Source organism: Nothobranchius furzeri, chromosome 9, assembly GCF_043380555.1.
Source record: "Nothobranchius furzeri strain GRZ-AD chromosome 9, NfurGRZ-RIMD1, whole genome shotgun sequence".
Taxonomy (NCBI): domain Eukaryota; kingdom Metazoa; phylum Chordata; class Actinopteri; order Cyprinodontiformes; family Nothobranchiidae; genus Nothobranchius; species Nothobranchius furzeri.
In genome coordinates, this window is record NC_091749.1 from 7,590,671 (window position 1) to 7,618,537 (window position 27,867).

General features: G+C 42.1%; 1 protein-coding gene across 4 annotated transcripts in view; it reads right to left on the bottom strand.

Annotated features, from left to right (window-relative positions):
* Positions 1 to 18,102, bottom strand: part of txlng (taxilin gamma) — a 51,828-nt gene extending 33,726 nt beyond the window's left edge. For 2 of the 4 annotated variants that reach the window (XM_070554622.1, XM_054735259.2), the window contains exons 1-3: positions 17,973 to 18,102; positions 10,608 to 10,713; positions 7,552 to 7,699 (exon numbers count right to left, since the gene is read on the bottom strand). In XM_070554622.1, the coding sequence (XP_070410723.1) occupies positions 7,552 to 7,699; positions 10,608 to 10,700 (241 nt within the window). In that variant the 5' untranslated portion in view covers positions 10,701 to 10,713; positions 17,973 to 18,102. Of the gene's footprint in view, positions 1 to 7,551; positions 7,700 to 10,607; positions 10,714 to 16,535; positions 16,559 to 16,717; positions 16,850 to 17,972 lie in introns of those variants that run through there. The other 2 variants (XM_070554621.1, XM_054735260.2) reach the window with 2 other exon arrangements.
* Positions 18,103 to 27,867: the final 9,765 nt, after the last annotated feature.

Here is a 27,867-nt window from a genome sequence, read left to right on the forward strand (position 1 = left end):
TGTCACATCACTAACCTCACGCCATCTGTGAATGATAAAGAACCTTATGGCAATACCCCAGGGAGTCCCACTATTGTGGACTCTGACTTTTAACACACAGACAAACAAGTATAGAGGAGCCACATTTTATTTTTGCTTTGTTATAACATTACACAAAATCTCTTACGTTTCAGCAGTTGCATTGTTTTGGATTGCTTCACAACAATACACAAAAAGCTTCACACCACAGCGGCCAAAAGGATTTTTGGTTTGCTTCGTTACAACAAAAAGCATGCTTCACATTACAATTTGTTGATTTAGCAGCACTAAAATAATTTTGTTTGTTAATGTATTTAGCAGACGCTTTTGTCAAAAGTGACTTACAGGTGATAAGCCAAGCAAGTTGCCCTTGAGGCTAACTACAAACACTTTTCAATCAATCCTAGGTGGCAGTGAGGCAGCATAATCAATCATAGAGGAAAGCGAACATGAAGTGTGCAGTAGAGTGGGGGATGGGTGCTGGGAGGGTGTTAGTTTAGAAGATGCTCTCTTAAGAGTGGGTTTTCAAGAGTTTCTTGAAAATCAACAAGGAAGGCCCTGTTCTAGTAGTGTTTGGCAGGTCATTCCATATCTGTGGAACGACACATTAAAAGAGTCTGGATTGTCTTGAGTGTGGTGTAGGCACTGCTAGCCGATGATCCTTCGATGAAACGAGCAGCTGGGCCATGACGTAAGCCTTTGTAAGAGGATTCAGGTAGATGGGGGCTGTACCATCCAGGACTTTGTTTGCTTGTGCTGGCGACTTGAAATCAATAGGTAAAGCTAGAGGTGGCCAATGGAGCTCAATGAACAGAAGGGTGACTTGTGCTCTTTTAGGCTCATTAAAGACCAGACGCGCCGCTACATTCTGGACCATAGTACAGGCTGGAAGACCAGTTAGAAGGGCATTGCAGTAGTCAACGTGAGAAATGACATTAGATTGCACCAGGAGCCGGGTGGCATATTGTGTTAGGTATGGTCTGATCATTCGTATATTATACAGTGCGAAGCGGCATGAACAAGCAACAGAGGCAACGTGATCTTTAAAGGTCAGCTGGTCATCAATAACAACACCCAAGTTTCGAACTGCCTTTTAAGGAGTCAGATAGGGAACCATTTTGGATTGAGATAATGTGCCGTATGGATGGTTTTGCTGGGATGACATGTAATTTAGATTTAGAGAGATTGAGCTGGAGATGGTGGGATTTAATCCATCTTGATATGTCAGAAAGACAGTCAGATTCGTGCAGACTGTGAGGTCTTTCGGCGGGAATGACAGATAGAGCTGGGTGTCATGGACATAGCAGTGGTAGGAGAAGCCATGCGATCGAATGATCTCACCCAGTGAGGTGGTGTATATGGCAAAGGGAAGAGGCCACAGTACAGAGCCCTGGAGGACTCCTTTGGCAAGATGGCGAACGGCAAAAGATTAAGACAAAACATGCAATAACAGACACTCAAGGCCCTTCCATGCAATTCACATGTTTTAAAGTGCTGCAGTGACTTTTTAAGCTTTGGTTCAGGTGAGAGGACAGCCCACCTAGAGCACCTGGTTTTGGTTTGGGTGACTGAAAAAAAAAATTTTTTCTGCAACAATAAACAGGATTCAACAGAACTCCCTCTGCTATTTGGCTCACTTGCGAGACAATGATCTCTCCGTCTTTCTCTTTGCATTGCTTGACTTTCTCCATCTGCCCTCCATTTATCACAGGCGAGAATTTTTTTCTGGGTCTTTTTGCTCTCCACCAGGTTCAACAGAACTCAGTTCTGACAGTTGCAGCTGTGCCAAAGGATGAAAAGCTAAGGCTGATCCCACTTGTCCTGACATAATATGATGGCTGTAAATCCCTTCGTCGGCATCTTGGGTGAGGTCATGCACTCTGGGCGGGGATAACTGGGACAGCCGTAGCTCAGGAGGTAGAGGGGGTTGTCCAGTAATTGGAAGGTTGCAGGTTCGATCCCGGCTCCGACCAGAGAATTATCCTGTTGTGTCCTTGGGCAAGACACTTACCCCCAAATTCCACTACCTCCGCTCCGCTCCGCAGCCGCTCGCTTCCGAACTCAATTTTTACTGGTACCCGCTCTACAACGGCTCCGCTCCGGTGCGGAGACCTGAGGGGGACAAACAAGCATGCGCGGGATTTTCGAGATCTTGCGATACAGTCCGAGCAATAAACGCGGAAGTTAGATCCAAACACCCGTTGTGTGGGAGAAGCATCGAAATGAACTGTTTAATCTGCCCATCATGTGTGTTGAGAGATCAGCAATGTTTGGATCAACAAAGTGTGACTACTTTGATAGTGGAAACTGTATTTATGGCTTAATTTTGTGCATTTAAACTTCAGCCGCCATTGATAGTGGTTAAAAGTTGTTAAATCTGTGCATATGAAACAAAAAACGCCTTTTGTTTATCGATTTATTGTGAAATACGGAAATTGTGCTTGCTCCTTTTCCTGTTGGGCCGTTGTGATTTCTGTCCATTTACTGCGGAGGTGCTCCGGCGTCCGGCGAAAATAGGATCGATTCTATTTTTGCCGGACGCCGGAACAGAGGGCGGCGCCGCACTGCCGGAGTACGGCCGCAGTAGTGGAATAGCTCTGATTGACTACAACGGGACCGATTTTGCTCCGGCGTTCGTGTCGGAGCGGAGCGCAGCGGAGCGGAGGTAGTGGAATTTGGGGGTTAACCCTTCTTGTCTGCTGGTGGTGGTCGGAGGGACCGGTGGCACCGGTGCTCGGCAGCCTCGCCTCTGTCTGTGCGCCCCAGGACAGCTGTAGCTACATTGTAGCTCAACCCCACCAGCGTGTGAATGTGTGTGTGAATGGGTAAATGACTGTGTTGTGAAGCGCCTTGGGGGGTTGTACAACTCTAAGAAGGCACCATACAAATACAGGCCATTTACCATTTAAATGGACTGCGTACCAATGTGATTGACTACGACTTGATATTAAGCCAGATGGTGACGAGGGACATTCTGATGTTGATGTTGAGAAAGGTTACCGTCGGCTAGATCCCCACTCCAGGACAGGAGGTAGAACAGCATACCACCTAGAAATTGGTGGGAAGAGAGGTTTGCTTGAGGTCAAATATTTGAGTTGCAATGGCCCGAAGCTGCGTTGCTATGCACCAGACATGACAGAAAAAAAACACTGTCTCATTTGTCAAGCTTAGTAACATTATTGAGAAAAGGTTTAGAGTATTTAGAGCAATTACCTTAAGAGCTATTGAAATAAATCAATAAATTTTAGATAATCCTAAAAAAATGATCAGAGCCTTTGAAATGTGATAACTGCTGTGTCTCATGGGTCTACATTAGTAACATTTTTGACAAATGCTTTTGGGTATCAAAATCAACTAACCTAGGAGCTATTGAAAGAAATTACTGAATAACTGATGAAAATCCTAAAAGATAAAGATCTAATCTTGTGAAATGTGAAAAACAGCTGCGTCTCACTGGGCTAGCTTCGTAAAACAAAATGGTTTTGGGTATTGAATTTAATTAACCTTTGAGCTATTGAAAGAAATCACTGAATGTTTGATAAAAATCATAATAAAAATATCAGATCTTGAAAAATGTGGAAAAAAAACAAAATAAAACAGCTGTGTCTCATTAGGTTAGCTTAGTAAAACCATTGAGAAATGGTTATAGGTATTTAGACTGATTTATCCAGGAGCTATTGAGAAGAATCCCATAATTTTGAATAAAAATCTTAATAAAAAAGATCAGATCTTGTGAAATGTGAAATAAACTGCTGTCCCATTGGTCTAGCTTAGTAAAATCATTGAGAAGTGGTTTTGGGTTTTAAAATTGATTAAGCTTGGAGCTACTGAAAGAAATCACCAAATGTTTGATAAAAGTCATAATAAAAAACATTCGATCTTGAAAAATGTGAAAAAAAAAACCCTGCTGTGTCTCCTTGGTCTAGCTTAGTAAAACTACTGAGAAATTGTTTTGGGTATTAAAATTAATTACCCATGGAGCAATTCAATTAAATAACAGATTTTTTGATAAAAAGTGTAATAAAAAGATCACATCTTGTGAAAAGTGAAAAGAACTGCTGTGTCTCATTGACCAAGCTTAGTACCGTAATTGAGAATTGGTTTTGGGTATTAAAATTAATTAACAGAGGAGCCACTGAAAGAAATCACTGAATTTTTGATGAAAATCCTAATAAAAAGATAATATCTTGTGAAATGTGGAAAAAAAAACTTCTGTGTCTATTTGGTCTGATTTTGCAACATCATTGAGAAATGTTTTAGCTATTTAGACTGATTTACCCACAAGCTATTGAAAGAAATACCTTCATTTTTGATCAAAATCTTAATAAAAAGATCAGATCTTCTAAAATATGAAAGAAAAAAAAACTGCTGTGTCTCATTGGCATCGACTTTGTAACATACACTCACGTAAAGGATTATCAAGAACACCATACTAATACGGTGTTTGACCCCCTTTCTTCTTCAGAACTGCCTTAATTCTACGTGGCGTTGATCCAACAAGGTGCTGAAAGCATCCTTTAGAAATGTTGGCCATATTGATGGGATGGCATCTTGCAGCTGATGGAGATGTGTGGGATGCACATCCAGGGCACAAAGCTCCCGTTCCACCACATCCCAAAGATGCTCTATCGGGTTGAGATCTGGTGACTGTGGGGGGGCGTTGTAGTACTGTGAACTCATCGTCATGTTCAAGAAACCAGTTTGAAATGATTGGAGCTTTATGACATGGTGAATGCTGGAAGTAGCCATTAGAGGATGGGTACATGGTGGTCATGAAGGGATGGACATGGTCAGAAACAATGCTCAGGTAGCCCGTGGCATTTAAACCATGCCCAATTGGCACTAGGGTGGCTAAAGTGTGCCAAGAACGCATCCCCACACCATTACACCACCAGCCTGCACAGTGGTAACAAGGCATGATGGATCCAAGTTCTCATTCTGTTTACGCCAAATTCTGACTCTACCATTTGAATGTCTCCACAGAAATCGAGACTCATCAGACCAGGCAACATTTTTCCAGTCTTCAACAGTCCAATGTTGGTGAGCTGGTGCAAACTGTAGCCTCTTTTTCCTACTTGTAGTGGAGATGAGTGGTACCCGGTGGGGTTTTCTGCTGTTGTAGCCCATCCACCTCAAGGTTGTGCGTGTTGTGGCTTCACAAATGCTTTGCTGCATTCCTCGGTTGTAACGAGTGGCTATTTCAGTCAAAGTTGCTCTTCTATCAGCTTGAATCAGTCGGCCCATTCACCTCTGACCTCTAGCATCAACAAGGCATTTTCACCCACAGGATGTTTTTCCCTTTTCACACCATTCTTTGTAAACCTAGAAATGGTTGTGGGTGAAAATCCCAGTAACTGAGCAGACCGGCCCGTCTGACACCAACAACCACTCCACGCTCAAAATAGCTTAAATCACCTTTCTTTCCCATTCTGACCTTCAGTTTGGAGTTCAGGAGATGGCCTTGGCCAGGACCACACCCCAAATGCATTGAAGCAGCTGCCATGTGATTGGTTGATTAGATAATTGCATTAAGGAGTAGTTGAACAGGTGTTCCTAATAAACCTTTAGGTGAGTGTAATTGAGAAATGGTTTTGGGTTTTGAAAATCAATTAACCTAGGAGCTACTGAAAGAAATCACTGAACTGATGATAAAATGATGTGAGCGACCTGACTGCTCACACCATACATCTGGTTGCAACACGTCGGACCAAACAATATGCTAAATATTGCCATTTTTACACAACACGTAGACTTGTTTTGTGCTGTTACTGATGTCTGTTGTCCTTTGAGAGTGCTGCAGGAGGACACACAGGGATTTATAGGAGTTGGGGGAGGAAAATGAAAGAAAGTAAATCAAGTGTTTTCCGATCAGTTTAATTTGACATGAATATGACAAACACCATTTTTTGACAATCTGTCATTTTGTGTGTAAAAAAACGTGTCGAAATAAAAGCGAACAATGTGTGCTAGTAGGGAAATAGCTGGCGAGCGGTGTTGACGCATGATTGCTCATGTGCCGTGAGCGGTTCTGGTACTTTTTCGGTCGCAGTCGCTCACGGTGCCTCTTCAACCCTCACGAGGGACGAGCCCATTTTCAAACACGGCAGAAGTCCGTGCGAGCTCATGATTGCTGATCAGCAGCTGGTCACATGGTGTTAATTGCCTCTCGTAACCCCCTGTATACTACATGAAGCCCAGTGCAAAACTCACATCGATCTTGTGGATTCTTGCACGAGTGGAAAATCGGCCCAAAAAAGTGAAGTCGTCGCACAGGGTATGCCCGGCTTAACTCTTGATCCCAACCTTTGGACCATTTCCGCCCTTTACAATGGTTTCTGTCTTCGCTGGTTTCTCCATTTTCCTCCACAGCACCTAGATGACCACAATGTGCTCCACTGAAAACTATTCAGACTGTGGAGCACACATTTAATGAAACTGACCTATAAAATTGGATCAAGGAATTTATTGATTGGAACCATTTGATGCTTTGTTTCTGCCCTAATGCTATGATATGTACTTTGTTTGTCAGTTGAATGTGACTCAGCGTATTAAAGCAGCTGAAAACTCATTTGTTCATTCTGGCTATTTGCGTGACCTTCACCACCACCCTCTCATTATTCTGCTCCTTCTACCAGTTCCGCTTTTCCGGGATCCACGGTTTTCCCTTTCTTTGCATTTTTTAAGGACATTTAAATATTTTTTCCAATTTTCATTTTAATTTATTTAAATTAATTGTAATCATATTTATTAACCTTTTTTCTATGCTTTGAATTTGTGTTTGTGTAATTTTTATCTTGAGATACGCTACATAAAAGATGTTTCTTCCCTTCTGGCTAACGTGTCTCTTAATTTAACCTGCCTGTTTCGTAGTCTGGGTGAAGGACTGGGTCACTGTACTGTTTAATCATACCACAATGTTATCATTTCTATTACAGTGAGAGTTTTGCTCCTTGTATTGCTGATAAACTGTATACGTGCGTGTCTAACAGTGCTGCAGACATGTGCAGTCATGATTTAGACATTTCAATTCATGTTATTTTAAATATAATTAATCTGCCTAAAACCAACAGTGCAGCACCCTATTCAGCTTAAACTCTTCACTACGTTTGAATTTGAATTAGCCATCGCTATTGGCTACACAGTACGGTGTAATGTCTGCTGTACTGCCCCTGTGGGGTATAAAACCTGTCTGGGAAAACTCACGAGCCAGTATTAAACTATAGACCCTTTTACTACCTACGTCATCAAAAGCTGCGCGTGCATTCTCGCTGACGTCATATTGTTTACAAACAGTAAAAGGGTCTTCATGGCTCAGGGTTGCTCACCTCCTCTAAACTAGGAAGCCTACTGTTGTTCCTGCATCCGAGCAGGGTTCGTGTGTTTGCTAGTGATTTCATTCTCTGATGGAAAATCTCCGAAGAGCGGGAGGCAACCTCAACCTAGCTGCAACTCAGAGCAGCTTTTATGTTTCCATAAGTGGCTACACATGAGAACCGCCTAGATAAGTTGTGAGGTGAACGCTGGTGCCCCTACCGAAAGCCTTGTCCTCTCCAGCCTTAGCATCTCCTCTGTGGTCCAGCTCTGCATCTCCCAGGTCACTAGGACTGTCTTCTCTCCCTGGGGTTTCTCCTCTCTTCTCTCCAGAGCAGCACAAGTCTAAATGAAAGCCTGCAACCTCCTCCTGAGATGACACAGGTACACAGACGTAAACAAGGTAATTAGACGTTGTTCACCGTCACACAAATGTCGAAGTGATGAAGGCTGCTACCAAATGGAGCTTTCACAATAAAACCTGGAACATTCAGAGAATGTCTTGGTACTGAGAGTGAGTCCAGTGGAACACGGGGGGAAATCCCAGATGTCTAAAATAGTTGACAACAGATCCTGGGTCAGTCAGGAGGCTACAAAAAAACCACAGCTTTGACGATCATGTTATCACATTGTTTTAAATCACAATTTTGGTCTAAAACAATGGATCGTTCAGCCCTAATGTACACAATAAATGTAAATAAATGGTACAGACTTCAGTTCTGAAGAGGTTCACTATTTGGGCTGCACGATGTTAGAAAACCTGCGACGCGCGACAACAGTGATTATATATATATTATATGCCGATGACGATATTACTTAGATAATAATACATAAAAACTTAAACGAAAAACTAAAACTAAAACATGGCCGAAGAATGGCATAAACATGGGGAAAGTACAGCTGGCAAAAAGAGCAGAATTAAGCTAACTTTATTTGCTAGCCATCCAAATTAAGTGCCACCTGCCTAGGAGGCGGGCATCTAACCTATAAGAGCCCACCTGATTGGCCAAAAGGGTGAAGAGCTCTATTTGATTTGGCAAAAACTTCATGTTTCCGTCTGACTGACAAAATGCTTTATGTGTAGCAACACTTGTGGGTTGTTGTTCTTAGTGATGTGCATACTGCGCATGCAGACACTGCAACGACGATACATTTGCGATATATTGTGCAGCCCTATTCACCACCCGTCTATGTCAGCTTTGCCATCAGTGTCCACATTGATCTGCACGTCGCCCGAATCTTGAGCCGTGCATTAACCTCGTAGGCTAACCAGTGTCCCGACACCGGCTGTGGCTCTATAGGCTGACACAGCACCATCGCCCCGGCTCTCCGATACCGGTTCTCCTCACAGTAATCCAGAGAAAAAATATCTGACCTACTAGCTACATCTGACTGATGAAAGCGACACGACGCGATCCCAGAAAGTTGAAATATTTTCAACTATTCATCGCTGTCGCTCGGACGAGGACCAATCAGGATCAAGACAGGATGCTCCGTACATCTCCGAGCGAACATGGACTTCTGTGACTGTGTTCATCTTACTGTGAGGTCCAAACCGTGTGAAAACTTGAAGCATGTCCTGATAGACAGAGTAGTCCTCTCCTGGTTTGTAATATGGGATGAACCCATTCTCGGGTTTTGTTTTATATAGTAAAATCAGAAGTACGATTTCACACAACTCTAGCAGCACCTTCTGAAACATCATTACCGCTTTTTTAACTCTGAACCGCTTAAATAACCTTAATTCCCTCCAACCTGACACCGCCAATCAAAACAATGGAAGATTGGATTTCGCCATGGAACAGAACGCGTCGACACGCGGGTCGCCTCCCGTGTGTCAGGTAATAAAAGCGACAGCGAAGTATTTCACTGATCGTGGTCGTTTGTCGCCTCCTGTGTGTCGAGCCCATTAGACCAGAAACAATGCTGTTTTTGCTGCGCTAGTCAAAAGCATCAGATGTTGTTATAATGCAGCTGTGAAAATCCAAAAACCTTCTACATCAGAGGTTTTAATACTTTTACACATGCCATTGAAAGCAAATTAGGCCATATTCTTTCAGGTGGAGTCTTGGTCAGACTAACCTTACACATATGTTTTTGACTTGCCCTGTTTCACCAACGTTCTGGGACTTGAACTCAATCTCAGCTATCACCCCTTTACCTGCCCTGTTGGGTTTCTTGCCCGCTGATTAGGCTGCCTTCCTTACACTGGTGGCCAGAAGAACCATCCCCCCAGTGGATTAAAGGCATTATTGTATAAAACTGGAAAAGATTTAAGGTTGGTTTATGCTTAACGCGTCCGCGAGGTCCGCACAGCTCCGCGTGGCGAAATTGCGTCATTTTAACAACCACGCCCCTCCACCGCGCCTCCGCACGGCCCAAAATTTCCGCACCGCGCACCTAGGAAATTTTCTAACCACGCGGACGGTCGGACGTGGAAAAACATGGCGGACTGGCAAGAACTAGTATGGCAGAGGTTGGTAAATACAGACATTTGTATGATTCAGCTCTCAGAGATCACCGTGATCAACATGGTGTTAATAATTCTTGGAGAGAAATAGCTCGCACCGTCGGAAAAGACGAGGACGCTGTTAAAAATGCTGAAATGCCATGTTGTAAACAGTAATTTCTACTTCTAACTCCATGCTGTAGTTCTTTCTTAAAACCCAGAACAGTTTTGTTACCTGTTTTCCCGCTACGTTTCGTCTGCAAACTTCCACCTTCCTTGGATGAAGTTTGCAGCCGCAGACGAAACGTAGCGGGAAAACAGGTAACAAAACTGTTCTGGGTTTTAAGAAAGAACTACAGCATGGGATTAGAAATAAGACACAGCAAGAACACACCTAAGAATTTCTACTTCTACTATGGTGTAGTGTTGGATGCATGCTGTAGAGCTCCATGCTGCCCCCTACAGTTTGGGAGAATATTGGCTCACCGCAGAGACGAGCCGCATGAACCATAAACGCTGCGAGTTGTGAAGCGCGTTCCATCCACGAGCCGCATCACCGCGCGGAAAGTGAATGCGTCAAGCACAAACCAAGCTTAAGTACCATCTTAGAGGCTTGGACTCTGACTTTCACAGAATATTGTTACCATTTGTAAATTATGTGGAAACTCTGAAATTGGATGTGGCCTCTGATACCTGTATGTTGTTTGTGGCTTCTATGTATGCTCCTCCTTAACCAACTCTAAGTGTGATGCTCTCACTGTCATTAATGTAGGGCCTCCATAAACTCCAAATACCACTCATGTAAAAACATTCACACACATGAATTTACCTGACATGGGCTGTCCAGGTCAGGGGGATCATTGCTGCCACTCACAATCCTCCTGTTGGGCAGCTCCAGCTCACAAACGCCTGTCGTTTCCATTAGCACTCAAAATCTGGAAAACAAAGGGAACCACATAAATCAAATATGACTACAGCTCAGAAGAATTAGATTATAAATGAACGTGTCAAAACACATCTGTGTTCCAGTAACAAGCACTCCATTTTCACTTTCCATCAGAGGTGGCAGCGGCAGGGTCTGCCCTGTAGCCATGGAAACACTATTTGTGGTGCGGTGTGTGTGTGTGTGTGTGTGTGTGTGTGTGTGTGCGCTGTCTTCTCGATCCCCAGTGAGTCGTGGAGGATGGCTGCTTATACTGAGCCAGGATCCTCTGGAGGTTTCTTCCTGTTAAAAGGGAGTTTTCCTCTCCACTGTCGCTGCATGCTTGCTTAGTATGAGGATTGCTGTAAAGACTCTGACGCTAGTCAGTGACTTGATGCAACCTCAGGGTTTCTCTTACATAGGCGTAGCCAGGGTCCGAAATTAAATGTTTTACTCACCGGCCAAGTTGGCTGGTAGGTGATGAAAATCTACCGGCCAAGCACATTTTTTACCGGCCAAAATTCTAAATGATTTAGATCTACCTAAAGCATGTAATTCTATATTATGTTGATTCCAAACAGAGTGACAAAATAATTAAAACATCAATTAATAAGAAAAACAACTCTTTTGTCATTTTTACTATTTATTTATTTTTAGAGATGTTTTTATGAACTCTTTCATTGAAATCTAGTCAGACTCCTTGTTTTCTCTGTCCATGAAGTCTGGCCTCCTGCTTCTGACACCGTCTTTGTGCCAAAGCATTACAGCCTCATTTGGGTCCTAGTCCTTGATCTCTGAAGAACACAGCTGCACCATGAGAATATCTGAAAGTGTGTCAGGGCTAGGGTTGTCACGGTAACCGGTGTAGCGGTAAACCCCGGTAAAAAAATAAAGTTGACAATAATAATAACAGTCTTGTTTAAAAAAAATATCTCGGTGGATTACCGTGGCTGCGGTGTAGGCGCGGTGACCCTTACCAGCCACCGTATCATCTGCTGAAGTTGCCAGCGGCACATGCGCACTTTGTTGTTTACGACCAAAACTTTCTTTAAGCTAAAGCTGAAATAATGGCAGGAGGAGACGGCAGCACTCTGGACATTTATTATCCCTCAAAGAAGACAAAGTCGGAAGTACGGGCATTTTTTGGATATTTGAAGAATGCCGAGGGCCAGTTGATAGAAGACGGCTATCCTGTTTGCAGCACGAGCAGAAAAAGTGTCTGTGAAAGGCAGCAACGCTACGTGGCCATCATAATGTAGCCAGTGTCTCATTACTCCGCCACCTCCAGTTCGCCACTTTTCACAAAATCTTCTGGTTGCCACTGGTCCTGGTGGTTTTTCTTCCAGTTCGACGAGTTTTCTTTTGGAAGGCTGGCTGACTCCAGTTAAAAACTGCCACATTTCACCGCTAGTTTTAACACAAAGCTAACTGCTAACTTGATAAACTGATTGAATGGGATAGGTGGAAATGACGTTGGATGCGGCGCTCACGTTTCGCGTACGTTTGTGTACGTTGCATGCAGGCGGGAGGAGTATCAGAAATCCATGGAAGATGACTGATAAACATAACTAATTTGGTGCAAACATTTACTCGCCAGGTGGCAGGTAGAGCTCAAAAATTTACTCGCCAAATGGAGCAATTTACTCGCATTTGGCGAGTGGCGAGTGTTAATTTCGGACCCTGGGCGTAGCCGTAGCGGCCCGCCACGGCTGAAATCCCACCGCCACGCCTACAAAATCCCAACTTTTTTTTTTTTTGCGCTGTTTCCCGAAGAAGCAGCAGGAACTACTATGTTGTCGCTTGTGATCACAGCCGGCAGGCAGCAAGGAGGAGCAGGCAGGGCAAGGTGCAGTTACAGCATAAGTTACTGAGTTTAAAATTAGAAAGGTAGCAGTGGATATAATGCTTTTTGGTTTACATGTTTCAATAGCATTAAGATAAACGAGTGTTGACGATCTTGACAGGGTTTCCTCCCCTCACCAGGCTAAGCATCACTTATTCATGTAAAAAAAAAATTTTTTTCATGTCTGACTTTAACCACATCTAGTACTGTATTACGGCGTGAGCGCAACAGCGACAACTTAAGATCGATGCGTGAGCAGCGTGAGAGGTCGGGAGTTTCATCTGAACCCTTAAAACCTCCAGCAGGCTACGGTGCACTATTGACGTGTTAGCGCGTGGCGCTAACAACTTAGCGACATTACATGTCTCGAAGAAAGCGTAAAAACACGTTGGACGCTTCTTCTGAAGCGGGAAAATAACGCCTCTTCTTAAGCAGAGCACGACGCCACCTCGGCTCGTTCACCCTCTGCCGAGCCGGTGTCGGTACAAGATCGGCTCGGGGTCCGTCGGCTGCCGATGAGGTCAAAGTAGTTGATTGGCTGAACATGAACCTTACGGAATTACGTAATCACGTTACATTGTTATCATGTTACGTTGGTCCAGGCAAATCTTTCTGTTGGAAAGATGGACAACTTTTACAAAGAAATCCATCATTACCTCTTTGAAAATACACTTTTAGCATAGAGCTGCATGTATATTAGGGCTGAACGATTAACTGCATGTGCAATTAAATTGCGATGTGACAAAAGGAGATTTTCTAATCGCAAAGGCTGCAATTTGGCAGCGAGATGTTAGCGCAATGCTAATATACGTGGAAAAACCCATAGGAATGCTAATGCTAATATCACCAATTACATTATTACAAATTATGAATTAGAAACGTGCCAAATGATTACATTTGGAGTCTAATAGAAAGTAAAACTACCATCAATCAAATAAGTACAGACAGGTATTTTAGTAAAGCCAGAAAACTATTAACTCCAGAGTTTTGGCTAGCAGCTATGAGCGTAACTGAACTACGCATGGACGTCAAAAACTCTAAACACAAAATACTTCAATAAACGGGACACACTTCTTTCCTGCAAATACAATTTCACAGGTGTTGCTAATACCTATGATCCTTCAAGGGATGTGCTCAAAGAGGAGTTCAACATTATGAATACAATATAGCGTTTTATTTTACAAATACCATTATAAACACAAACTTACGTCTTAAGAAATATTACTTTAATAACGAAACTGCTAAATTCATTCCAACAATATAGATGTGTAGTGTATTTTGTCAGAGTGGGTTTGCTGTACTTTGACGTCATCGGCAGTCGACGGACCCAGAGCCGATCTTGCACCGACACCGGACTGAGCTCGATAACATTGACCCAGCACAGCCACTGGGTCGTTGGAGCTGCCCCGTGACTGCCTGATGGAAAACCAGCGGGTTTCATCAGACTCGTAAAGTTTCTTGTTTTTGCTGGGGACCCGCTGTATTTTACCGCTCCCTCCTGCAGTCTTCCCCTATTAACATTTAAAATGATTCTGTAAACTCCGTGTATCAATAGAAAAAAATCTGTCTCTGCCAGCTGCAGTAAATGTAGTCTCCAAATAATAAATAAGAGGTGCATTCATCTGTGTATCTCCTTTAATCCGCATTAGTGATATTCTCAGCACCAGAACAGGGAAGCAAAGAAACAGATTCCTGAGTTTGTTATAATTTTATTTATTAGGTGCATCTAACCTGTTCTATTTTTCTCTGAAATGAGATCAAATCAGCGCTTCTATGGGGTTGGCTCCACTCTGCACTAGGGATGCACCGATGGATCGGCATTTGATCGTAATCGGCCGATAGCGCCCCTATCGGTTTTGATCGGAATTTTCAAAATAGATCAAAGCAAACCGATCAGGTAGGGTTGTCACGGTGACCAGTGTAGCGCTAAACCCCGGTAAAAAAAAAAAAAAGTTGACAATAATAACCGTCTTGTTTTTAAAAAACTATATTATCTTGGTGGGTTTACTGTGGCTGCGGTGTAGGCGCGGTGACCCTTACCAGCCACCGTATCATCTGCAGAAGTTGCCGGCGGCACATACACGCTTTGTTTAAAACAAAACTTTCTTGAAGCTATAGCTGAAATAATGGTCAAAGGAGGAGACGGCAGCGCTCAGGAGGACATTTATTATCCCTCAAAGAAGACAAAGTCGGAAGTATGGGCATATTTTAGATATTTGAAGAATGCCGAGGGAGTTTATAGAAGACGGCTATCCTGTTTGCAGCACGAGCAGAAAAAGTGTCTGTGAAAGGCAGCAACGCTTCTTATCTCATGACACATCTGCGTGACCATCACCCACAACTCTACAGTCAACGCAAGGCAAGCTAACGTTAGCGTTTTAGCTAATATGCGTGATCCGAGGATTTGGGTTGAGGGAGAATGCAACGAGTCGCTATATAAAGCAGCCGCAGCGCCGCTACCTGCATATAAACCGTGTCGCGGACACCGCCATGTTGAAATGACGCTATGCATTACGGGGCTCCCAGGGGCAGATAAGAGTTGGTCTCTCTCCGAGAATAATTATGAATTTAACAATGATTACTGCCTGATGACATTTTCCCACATCTGCAAAGCTCACTGGAAGGACACAAACCGAGGACAATATTTTCCTGAAATACGGATTGCTCAAGTAAGGGTAAAAAAAAAAGTATCTGATTAGAAGGCTACTTGAGTACTGAGTATCATCTGATCTAATATTTTTAAATGATGACATCAAACAGACATAAAATAAGAGGTTATGGGCAAATATTGGTATTTTAAAGACTAAAGGGGAAAAATGTAAACAAATAAACAACTTAATTACAAAATAACACATTTTAGGCAAAATTTAGACACAAACTGAGGACAATATTTCCTGACATACAGGGTTTATTTAACTGTGTGAAAATGTAGCACGTTTAAAAAAAATACCGCGATAATACCAAAAACCTTGGTAATTTTGGTCACAATAACCGTGAGGTTAAATTTTCACACCGTGACAACCCTAATACGGACCATTTTAGATTAGGTTACATTTCCTTTATTCCCAGACTATGTAGTTTGTAGCACTCATTATAATGTTGTAGAAAATTTCTGGCCAATCCACGTGATCGGTATCGGTGATCGGCAGCAAAAAACCTGATTGGTGCATCCCTACTCTGCACTAGAAATTTTTACTTTATTTAGAGACGTGTCATAATTGAGGGGTTCTATGACTCTAGAAGGTGCTATATCACATGCAGGCCATTGACCACTACAAGGTCACTGTGTGGTTTGAGGGCTTTCGTGAGAGGACCACACCAGGTACGGGTGAAGCTTTACTTACATTTGTCACAATCAAAAAAATAAACTAACTTCCTGAAACAAAGGGGCTAATTACACAGTTCCACCTGTCTACACCTTTATGAATCTCACCATGATGTTTTCAATTCAATAAACAACATAACCCTGATGACCTGGGGATGGCAGCTGGCCAGAAGACAACATGAATCAACACTGGGTTGTAGCTGCGCTCGGGGAACCCACTTCTACTGCACCAGTCCCACCACTCACCAAACTCCTAAACAGCTCAGCAGAATTTACCCCAGACGGGAAACCTGGCGACAGCTACATGACTCTGGGCCGACCACTGTAAGGTGCATTTGCCTCAGCGAGGACAGGCGTGGAGCCTAAATTATACGTCTCCGTCTGAGTCGAAACGGGGACACACAACGCCAATATCCGTCCTTGCGAGGGCCTTCCAGCAGGCTCGCAAGGACGGCCAGAGCCGAGCTCTCTTTTCTTAACATCTGTCAGACCAGACGGAGAACGCAAGCTTGTGATTGGTCAGGATGCCGCCATTGCACAATCAACAAAACATAAAGGAGAGGAGAATGAAAGAAATAAAGAGAGCCGAGGATAACTAGCAGCAGACACGGAGCAGCTTGAAGAATACCTTGTAGAAAAACTCTAAAAATATGAACGTTTTATTCACCTGTGACTGGAGGAGTGAAAAGATGCGCAGCAAGCGTTTTACTCGTGGACACAGATGATGGGAAACGTGGGTTAAGAGGTGGCGAGCTCATGAGGAGTTGGAGGAGGATGAGGGACAAATTTGTCCGTGTTAAAAAGTCTCTGACATACAAAAACTATATAAAATATATTAAACGCACTAACTTGGACCGGCTACACGACAGAACAGCACTACGCCCTCTGTTGTCCTGGCAGGGAATTGCTATGCCACACTCCCTGGGACACGGAGAAGTCCAAGAGCAGTGTCTCCGCCCTGAGTGGTTCTCCCACAGGGAGCTGATGGAGAAGTACAAAGTTAGGCTTTATGTCGAAAAGAGCATATTGTGGGAAGACGCATGAGTACGGAGGCAGCTTTTTAATAAATTAGTATGATTGGCATGTTTGTGCTTCCTTACAAAATGATGGTTTACGGCAGATCAATGAAATAAGTCAGGGGTGGGGAACCCTGGTCCACCAAGGGCCACAATCCAGCATATTTTAGTTTCAACCCTGCTTCAACACACCTGATTTAAATCGGCAGGTGATTAACAGGCTCCTGCAGAGCCTGATGAGCTTCTGAACAGGTGAATCAACCACTGAATCAGAAGTGTTAGAGCAAAGACATGCAGGACACCGGCCCTCGGGGACCAGGGTTCCCCACGCCAGAAATAAATCAATGTTAATTAAATCTTTTATTTGACGTAATAGCAACAAATCTTTAAAAGGTTAGTAATCTTGAGTCACATTGCTGCTTTGTTTAAAACCAACAGCAAACTAGTTGAAGCAAGCACAAGAGATAACATAAACACACCACAACATTCGTCTCAAACACGTTTCATCGTATTTCTAGTCAGAAACTAAACTTTTTCAGGAGAAACACAGAATAGAAACATGTTCACGTTCTGAAGCTATTCTAATTAGTCTCACAGCTCATAATTCCTATCGTTAACCTCCACAAGTTGCGCTTGTTTCGACGGGGATGCACATTTCGGCACAGAACCAGAGCGCGTGAGCGCATCTTTGTTCCGGGTCACGTTAGCTCCTCGGCTAAACGCACACCTAGCTTTTACTTATGTGCTACAGTATTTATTTAGCTTGCAATCGCACTTGAAGTGAAACTTTCCACGGAAATTGCATTCAGAATGTTATGAACACCATTACCCGAAGAGTTAAAGCGCACTGTCGAACCAGTTTCTAATCAAAAGTAGCATTAGGTTGCGTTTGGTACAGCTAATGTTTGGCTAATTGTAGGCTATGTTGACCAATACTGAAAGTGAACTTCACTCCGAAATTTGTATCCTTTAGAAAACAAAGTCTACACGACCAAACCAGCAAGAACAGATCACACGATGTGTAAAATATGGTTAAACCCAACATGGTACAATTCAAACTATGTTTCTTCAATACCTATTTCCGTTACCTGAATGTTTCAACTGTTCTCTCTGGTCGTAAGCAAGAGGACACGATTAGCAGGATAGCCTTAGCCGCCAGCTAACTTACGCATACATTTTCCGGTTTGAGCTTTTCAAAATAAAACGACATTGCTGACGCGTAGCTGATAACTGAATGAAACGGTTTTTCACCGCGGTGAAGTTAGCTTGAAGTTGGATGTTGGATATTCAACAGACATTGGTTTACACGGTCAGCTATACGTCTTCATGCCGTGCACTGCGGCACAGACAGCGCTAACCTGAGTTCCGAGGACTCGCTAATGGGAACGGTGGTTCGCTTAGGGACTATCAACAAATTTGTAGTCCTTGTAAACGAGGACAAAAAAACAATTAAAAACTTCCAGAATAATTTGCTAAATGACTCAAAATTACTTCTGACTTGTGTTACTTAACTACATTTGCAAGACACAACAGTTTTCACACATTTCACACAATCTGATCTTTTTTACTAGGATTTTATTCCAAAATTAAGGGATTTTTTTTCAACAGCTCCTAGGTAAATCAGTCTAAATACCAAAAACCATTTGTTAACTGTGTTACTAAGCTAGATCAATGAGACACAGCAGTTTTTAACACTTTTCATACGATCTGATCATTTTTATTTGGATTTTTATTAATAATAAAATGATATCTTTCAATAGCTCCTAGATTAATTGATGTTAATACTCAAAACCATTTCTCAATTACGTTACTAAGCTACACCAATGAGACACAGCAGTTTTTATCACATTTCACAAGATCCAACATATTTTATTAAGATTTGTATCAAAAATTAAGAGATTCTTTTCAACAGATCCTATGTTAATTGCTCTAAACACCCGAAACCATTTCTCATCAATGTTACTAAACTAGACCAATGAGACACAGCCGTTTTTAATCACATTTCACAAGATCTGGTCTTTTTTATCAGGATTTTCATGAAAAATTATGTTATTTCTTTCAATACCTCTTAGGTTAATTGAGTTTAATACCCAAAACCATTTTTCAGTGATGCTACTATGCCAGACCAATGAGACACAGCAGTTTTTATAACATTTCACAAGATCCAACCTTTCTTTTTAGGATTTTTATCAAAAATTAAGTAATTTTCGCCAATAGCATAGGTAAATCTGTCAAAAAACTCAAAACCATTTCTCAATGATGTCATTAATGGAGACCACTGAGACACAGCAGTTTTATCACATTTCACAAGAGCTGATCATTTTTATTAGGATTTTTATCAAAAATTAAGTGATTTCTTTCAATAGCTCCTAGGTTAATTGATTTTAATACTCAAAACCATTTCTCAATGATGTCACTAATGGAGACCAATGACACACTAAAAAGACCACCAGGGGCCGGATGCTGCTCAAGAACTGCAAGGACCCCAAACTCACCTCGCCCAATGTGCTGACCAGAGCCTTGGTGGCTGTGATGTTTGTCTTTGTGAAATACTAAAACATAAACCCCATCATGGCAGATGATTAGATTAGAGAGAATTTGGCCTTGTCGCTTACGGATGAACATGTTCACCTGAAACAATCAATCAATCAATCAAAGCTTTATTTATAAAGCACCTTCCGCAACCCTGTCAGGAAGCCCAAAGCGCTGAACATGATTCAGTTGAAGGTAAATATATTGAATAAATCAAAAATAAAAGCAATTCAAATTACAAAATACAAATTACAAAATAGGTGAAACATTCTAGTACAGGACAAATGTGTAAAACAATGGATAGAGTGAACCAATGAAAACTGTGAAATAAATTCAACATAAAAGGGGGCCAAAATCAAACATGTTCTGGAAACGCCAAGCGGAGGAGGTGTGTTTTTAGGCGACTCTTAAAGACTGGCAGAGATGGGGACAGCCTAACTGAGGGTGGCAACTGGTTCCAGAGTGACGGTGCGAGGACTGAGAAAGCCCGGTCCCCGCGAGTACGACACCTAGAACGAGGGACAGCGAGCAGGCCTTGGTCAGAGGAGCGCAGAGCGTGTGATGGGGAATGTCTGTTCAGGAGTGTGGCCAGATAGGGGGGACCACCACCCTGGAAGAAATGATAAACAAAGACGAGGATTTTGAATTGTGAGCGATAGCAAACCGGAAGCCAGTGCAGGGAGGCCAGAACCGGACTGATGTGGTCCCGTTTCCTGGTCCCAGTCAGGAACCTGGCTGTGCTGTTCTGCACAACCTGTAGGCGACGCAGTGATGACTGACACAAGCCTGCATAGAGAGAGTTGCAGTAGTCAAGCCTAGAAATTACAAAGGCATGCAGTACCCGCTCCAGGTGGGCTCTTGACAGCATGGGCTTGATTTTTGCAAGGCGTCTCAGGTGAAAGAAACTGGACCGGATCACAGAATTGATGTGAGCATCAAATTTAAGTCCAGCATCAAGTTTCACCCCCAAACTGGTAACAACTGGTTTTGAGTAGGGAGAAAGAGGGCCAAGATCAACATAACAATCCACATTCCTGCTGTTGGGGTGAAAAACAATCAGTGCATTTACATGCAGCCAGTAACCCTTTTAAAACCCGAATATTCACAATAACCCGGTTCCGCAGGTCCTTGTAAACACCGCCAAAAACCCGGATATGCTCATAACCGGGTTTTTAAAAACCCGGTTACTACACCTGGGGTAACCCTTTTCTAACCCGAATGTTTGGTCGTGTAAACGCATATCGGGATATCCCCATCAAAGCGTGTGTTCTGCGCATGCTCTGTTTGCAAGGAATCTTGGTCTTTTGAGTAGCAAGACGTCTTGTATGCGCCAGAACACCGGAAGTAAACAACAAGTTGGGAGCAAAATGGCGAGTCGCGGCACAGCACCACACTTTTGGAGTGACGAAGAAACTAAAGCGCAAACAAACGCGGTCGCTATCTCTTCCGAACTGGGAAACATGTTGTTTTCACGGATACCGGAACAGGAAGAACCGGAAATGAGGCATATTGCGTCTGGACGTAGTCCATACGTCTTGACGCTACCCCAACGTCCACATTTAAATTGGGTTATGCAAGTTAGGGGTAACTCTTTCTATTCATGCTTGTAAACAGGTTATTCTGATCAACTCAGAAACCCGAATACCGACCTTAACCCGATCATAACCCGGATATTGGCTGCATGCAAACGTAGTCAGTGAGCTCTGTCTTTCCCTCATTCAGATGTAGAATGTTGGCCATTAGCCAAGACTTCACCTCATTAAGACAGGACACAATGGACTGGATAGAGTGACCTTTCTCCTGACACAATGGAGAGTAAATCTGGCAATCTTCAGCATAGAGATGGAATGACATGCCATGTTTACGAAAGATTGACCCCAGAGGTAGCAGATAAATGGCAAACAAAAGAGGACCAATGATCGATCCCTGTGGGACCCCCCAGCGGAGCCCCTCCCAAGATGAAAAAACATCACCCAGTTTAACGCAGAATGTCCTGTTGTGGAGATACGATCTAAACCAGTCCAGAGCAGACCCTTTGATCCCAACCCATCGTTCCAAGCGATCGAGTAGAATCGCGTGGTCAACTGTGTCGAAGGCTGCCGTCAAATCTAACAACAGAAGCACCACAGATGTACCCTGATCTAGTGATAGATAGATGTCATTTAAGACCCTCAGTAGAGCTGACTCTGTGCTATGGCCAGACCTGAACCCTGATTGGAAAACCTCAAACAGATCAGAGTCAGCTAAATGAGAGACCAGCTGCTGATAAACGACTTTCTCGAGCAGTTTTGATGTAAAAGGCAGGGTAGAGATAGGCCTGTAATTTGTGATCACAGTGACATCAGCACCAGGTTTCTTCAGGGTCGGCCGAATAACTGCTGCTTTCAAAGCAGCTGGGACCACACCTGTGCTGAGGCTCCCATTGATAATCTGACCTAGTGAAGGGCCAAGACACGGAAAGGCAGCCTTCCAGAGACGAGGCGGCAGAACGTCAAGTGGAGAGCCAGATAACTTCTGCCTCACAACAAGCCTACTCAGCTCAGAATATGAAACAGTATTGAGGGAGCTGAGGGTGGGTGGTGATGGAGGAACTGGAACAGGGTCAATAGAGCTACCAGAAATAGCTGCTCTAATGCCCGACACTTTATCAACAAAGAATCTGTGAAAATCTTCAGTTTCTAGCAGCTGTAGGAGACATGAAGCTAGGCTCCTGATACACCAGAACAGAGTTTAGTGTTTTGTAGAGAATCTTGGGATTCTTGGAGTTTGTTTAGATGATTTCTGCAAAATAGACCGTTCTGGCAGCCCTCACAGCATCCTGATAAGCAACCAGAGATGCTCTGAACAACTCACGCGAGACCTGTAGGCCATCCTTTTTCCACTTTCTCTCAGAGGATCTACACACCCGCCTACAGGCCCGTGTGACATCAGAGAGCCATGGCTCCCTCCGAGGCCGAGATTTGCAAAGCTTGAGAGGGGCAACCACGTCCAGGACCTGATTACAAAGTAAATCAAAGTGTTGTGAACAGTGTTCAGTGTTAGATGGATCTGGGTTAAAGGTCTCTAACCTTACAGACATACAGTCCACAAACTTTGAAATAGTTTCTGCATCCAGGGCTCTGAACCTAGTAGCTGGAGCTTCACACACAGGGACAGGACATGGCAACGTAACATCACAGAGTATAGGAGAGTGGTCAGAGAAAACAGGAGGCAAAGTCACAAGGTTCATGACGGGTAGACCATAAGAGAGAACCAGGTCCAGGGTGTGACCCCTGGCATGAGTTGGGGATGATACCCATTGAGTCAAATTGAATGAATCTAGCAAATTCAAAAAACCTTTAGCAAGCACATTGTCAGGACAGCAGATATGGATGTTAAATCACCAAAAAATAGGACATAGTCATATTTTAGGATGCAGTCTGCCACAAGATCACAGAAATCATTAAGGAAGTTAGAGTCAGTCTTTGGAGGCCGATAAATCAGCACAACGAGCAGGCGGGGGGAGATGCACAGTTCAAATAAGCACAGTTCAAAGGAAGAAAATGACATGGTGGGTGTAAGCTGTTTACAAGGAAAGCTGGATTTAAAAACAACAACCAGCCCTCCACCTCTGCCCCGTGATCTGGGGATATTAAAACAGGAGCAGCCAGGTGGTACCAGCTCCAGCAGGGCGCTTGAGTCACCGAACAGGATCCATGACTCACAGATGCAGAGAAAGCCCAAGTCATGCTGAATAAAGAAGTCACGAAGTATAAAAGTTTTGTTCAGCACAGACCTGGCATTGACTAGACCAAACCGGGTCTGCGGCGGGGCTGCAGCACCGAGATCGCGCACGGGCCCAGTCTCCTTTAACTCTGTGCCCGTAACCGAGCGCAGATTCTCCCACCAAACCCCAGTCTGGTGAGATCTTCGAGCCGATCGGCCGTGGCGCGGTGCCAGTTCACCCTCAGAGCCGGCCAAGTTCCCTGGGCAGGGCGCAGAGTAATCCAGGAGACATCTCGGAACCACCGGGTAACATGAGGCCAATCGAAATTAAATGGACTGCGTAACAATACGATTGACTACAGCTTGATATGAAGCCAGGTGGTGACGAGGGACGTTCTGATTGAGAAAGGTTACCATCGACGAGATCCCCACTCCAAGACAGGAGGAAGAAGAGCATACCACCTAAGAATTTGTGGGAGGAGAGGTTTGATTGAGGTCAAAGATTAATTGGAATGGCCTGAAGCTGTGTTGCTGAGCATTGAGAAATGGTTTTGAGTATTTACAGCAATTAGCTTAAGAGCTATAGAAATAAATCACTTATTTTAAAAAAAATTCTAATAAAAAGGATCAGAGCTTGTGAAATGTGAAAACAGTGTTTCATTGGTCAGGCTTAGTAACACCATTGAGAAAAGGTTTTGGGTTTTTGACTAATTTACCTATAAGCTATTTAAAAAAAAACCCTTAATCTTTGATAAAAATCCTAATAAAAAAGATCAGATTGTATGAAATGTGTTAAAAACTGCTGTGTCTCATTGATCTAGCTTAGTAACACAAGTGAGAAATGGTTTTGAGTAGTAAAATCAATTAACCTAGGAGCTATTGAAAAAAAAAACCCTTAATAATGGATAAAAATCCTAATAAAAAAGATCAGATCGTATGAAAAGTGTTAAAAACTGCTGTGTCTCATTGATCTGGCTTAGTAACACAAAATGGTTTTTGGTATTTAGACTGATTTACCTAGGAGCTGTTGAAAAAAATCCCTTAATTTTGGAATAAAATCCTAATAAAAAAGATCAGATTGTGTGAAATGTGTTAAAACTGCTGTGTCTTGTAAATGTAGTTTAGTAACACAAGTCAGAAGTAATTTTGAGTCATTTAGCAAATTATTCTGGAAGTTTTTAATTTTTTTGTACTAGTTTACAAAGGACTACAAATTTGTTGATAGTCCCTAAGCGAACCACCATTCCCATTAGCGAGTCCTCGGAACTATGTAGATAAAGCTGACACCGCGCCCACATCAGAAATCCACGCAAATAGGTGGAGTGGTTAGTGCTATGTTTGTGCTGATTTGTGCCGTTAAAATTATCGTTTGTGCTGCTGTGGTTTTTAAAATATTCAACATTATTTTCATGGGTCATCCAGGGGTCACCATCCCCCCAGTAGGTCCAAATGAACCGGACCAATCTACGTATTTAGTGCTACGTTTGTGCTCATTTGTGCCGTTTAAACAGTCGTTTGTGCTGCAGTGGTTTTTGAGATGTATGATTATTATAAGGCGCTAATATATATGTATGTAAATGTGTGCACCATTTCATGAGTTAGATAATATTGATCCAGATATCCACCTTTATCACAATGTTGATATGACATGTGATTATTATAGTGGGGAAGAGTTAGATCCCAAGATAAAAGGTTTCTCATTAATTCACTTTAACAGTCGGAGTCTTTACAGTAATTGTTTTAAAATCAAAGAGTATCTTGATCAGTTTCAAAATAAGTTTGCTGTGGTGGCAATTTCAGAAACATGGTTGAATGATGACGGAGAACTGCAGGATGGACTAGAGGGTTGTGAAATGTTTTGGCAAAATAGGAGGAATAGGAGGAGGTGTCGCTATATTTGTTATATCATGTCTTAAATGTAAAATTGTTAACAATATGACTGCTGTAGTGGATAACTTGATGGAATGTTGTTTAACTATCGAAATTCAAGTTAAGATCTAAAAACATATTAGTTAGCTGTATTTATCGTACACCTGCATCGTGCATAGATCAGTTTATGAGAGAAATTTCTGTAATCCTGGAAAAACACAAAGAAAAGACGACATTTTTTGTGGTGATTTTAATATTGATTTATTGAAGGCAAACGATCACAATAAGACTTTTGAATTCACTGATACAATGTTTAGTTTTGGGTTCTATCTGTTGGTTCTAACGCCCAGCAGAATAAAGATGGGTCGTGCCACTTTGATTGACAACATTTTTTTAATAAGATAGATGGTAAGATACACAGTGGACTGTTAGTCACGGATGTAAGTGATCACTTGCCTGTCTTTTCAGTGCTTGAAACGAATAATCAATTTAATATTCGAGAGGAAAACATTGATTACATTGGTAGAATAAAAACACCAGAACACATTGCAGCTTTTAAAAGAGAATTAGAACATTATGACTGGAAAAAGGTTTATGTGGAAGACACTAATGATGCATATAATGCATTTCTAGCATATTTTTGTCAATCTATGACAGCCATTGTCCACTAAAAAAGTTTTCTGAAAATCTCAAAAAGAAAAAACCATGGATGACAAAAGGTCTGGAAAGAGCATGTAAAAGGAAAAATAAGTTATATAAGATTTTTTGGACAAATAGAACTAAGGAAAATGAAGACAAATGTAAGAAATATAGAAACAGATTAACAACTATTTTGCGATAGGAAAAGAAAAGTTATTATGAAAAGCTGCTTCAAAAATCTAAAAATAATATAAAGGCTACCTGGAGTGTACTTAATAAGATAATAAAAAATCAGACTAATATATGTTTTCCAACATGTATTGTAAAAGAAGGTAATGTAGTGATTAAGAATATTGAGAGTATAGTTAACAAATTTAATGATTACTTTGTTAATGTAGGTCCCAATTTGGCAAAAGAGATTTCTGTAGACATGATGACAAATTTTTAAATTTTCTTCGTCTTCGTCTTCGTCTTCCTCCGCTTATCCGGCTCCGGGTCGCGGGGGCAGCATCCCAATTAGGGAGCTCCAGGCCGTCCTCTCCCCGGCCTTGTCCACCAGCTCCTCCGGCAGGACCCCAAGGCGTTCCCGGACCAGATTGGGGATGTAACCTCTCCAACGTGTCCTGGGTCGACCCGGGGGCCTTCTGCCGGCAGGACATGCCCGAAACACCTCCCCGGGGAGGCGTCCAGGAGGCATCCTGACCAGATGCCCAAACCACCTCAACTGACTCCTTTCGATCCGGAGGAGCAGCGGTTCTACTCCGAGTCCCTCCCGAATGTCCGAGCTCCTCACCCTATCTCTAAGGCTGAGCCCGGCCACCCTACGGAGGAAACTCATTGAGTTTTTAAATTTTACTTCTTCTAAATGTAACTCAATGCTTCTTGGAGGAGTCTGTGAGAGTGATATTATAGATGTGGTGAGTAAATTTAAGAGTAAAAAATCCATGGATTGTGACGGCCTTGATATGTCATTAGTTAAAGAAGTTCTTCATAGTATCCTTCAACCATTAACTTCAATTCAATTCAATTTTATTTATATAGCGCCAAATCACGACAAGAGTCGTCTCAAGGCACTTCTATTTCTAACTTATATTTGTAACAAATCATTTCAAACCGGAATTTTTCCAGATAAAATGAAAATTGCCAAAGTGATCCCATTATATAAAAATGGAGATAAACAGGTTGTGTCAGATTATAGACCAGTATCTTTGCTGCCTACATTTTCAAAGATTCTTGAAAAACTATTTGAAAACAGACTAAATTATTTTATTGAAAAATACGATTTATGTAATGACCATCAGTATGGGTTCAGAAGAAATCATTCAACATCTCTAGCAGTGATGGAATTTATTGAAAATATTGCAACAATTGTGGATAAAAAACAGATTGGAATAGGTGTGTTCATTGATTTACGCAAAGCCTTCGATATACGATAGATCATTCTTTACTGTTACAGAAATGTGAAAGATTTGGTTTAAGAGGTGTTGTACAACTTTGGTTAAATAGATACTTGGAAAGAAGGTTCCATTATGTGAGTATTAATAATATGAAATCTAAACTTAGAAAAGTAACTTGTGGAGTTCCGCAAGGATCAGTGTTGGGACAAAAGCTATTTTTATATAAATGATATTTGTACAGCTAGTGATATTTTAAAATATGCGATGTTTGCTGATGATACAAACTTATTTTGTTCTGGAGATAACATAAAGGAATTACTGAAAACAGTGGAAATAGAATTGATGAAGTTAAATAGATGGTTTGTATTTAATAAACTATCACTGAATGAAAGTAAAACAAAATTGATGTTGTTTGGAGGTATTAAGAGTAATATTGAAGTAAAATTGAATCTAAATAATGTTGAAATTGAAAGAGTATATGAGACTAAATTTTTAGGAGTAATAATTGATGATAAACTTTGTTGGAAGTCTCACATAGATCATGTGAAACAGAAATTATCCAAGTCTATTTCTATTCTTTACAAAACAAGAGATTTATTACACAAGAGCTGCCTTTTTTACTGTACACTTCCCTTTGCTTGCCTTATATGAGCTATTGTGTGGAAAATTGGCGGGAAAACATACAAAACATGTCTGGATTCAATTTTTAAATTGCAAAAAAGAGCTATTAGAATAATAAATAAGGCTGGATATAGGGAGTCCACAAACCAATTTTTTGTAGGATCAGCTATGTTAAAATTTAAGAACATTATATATCTTAAAACTTTAGAAATGATGTATA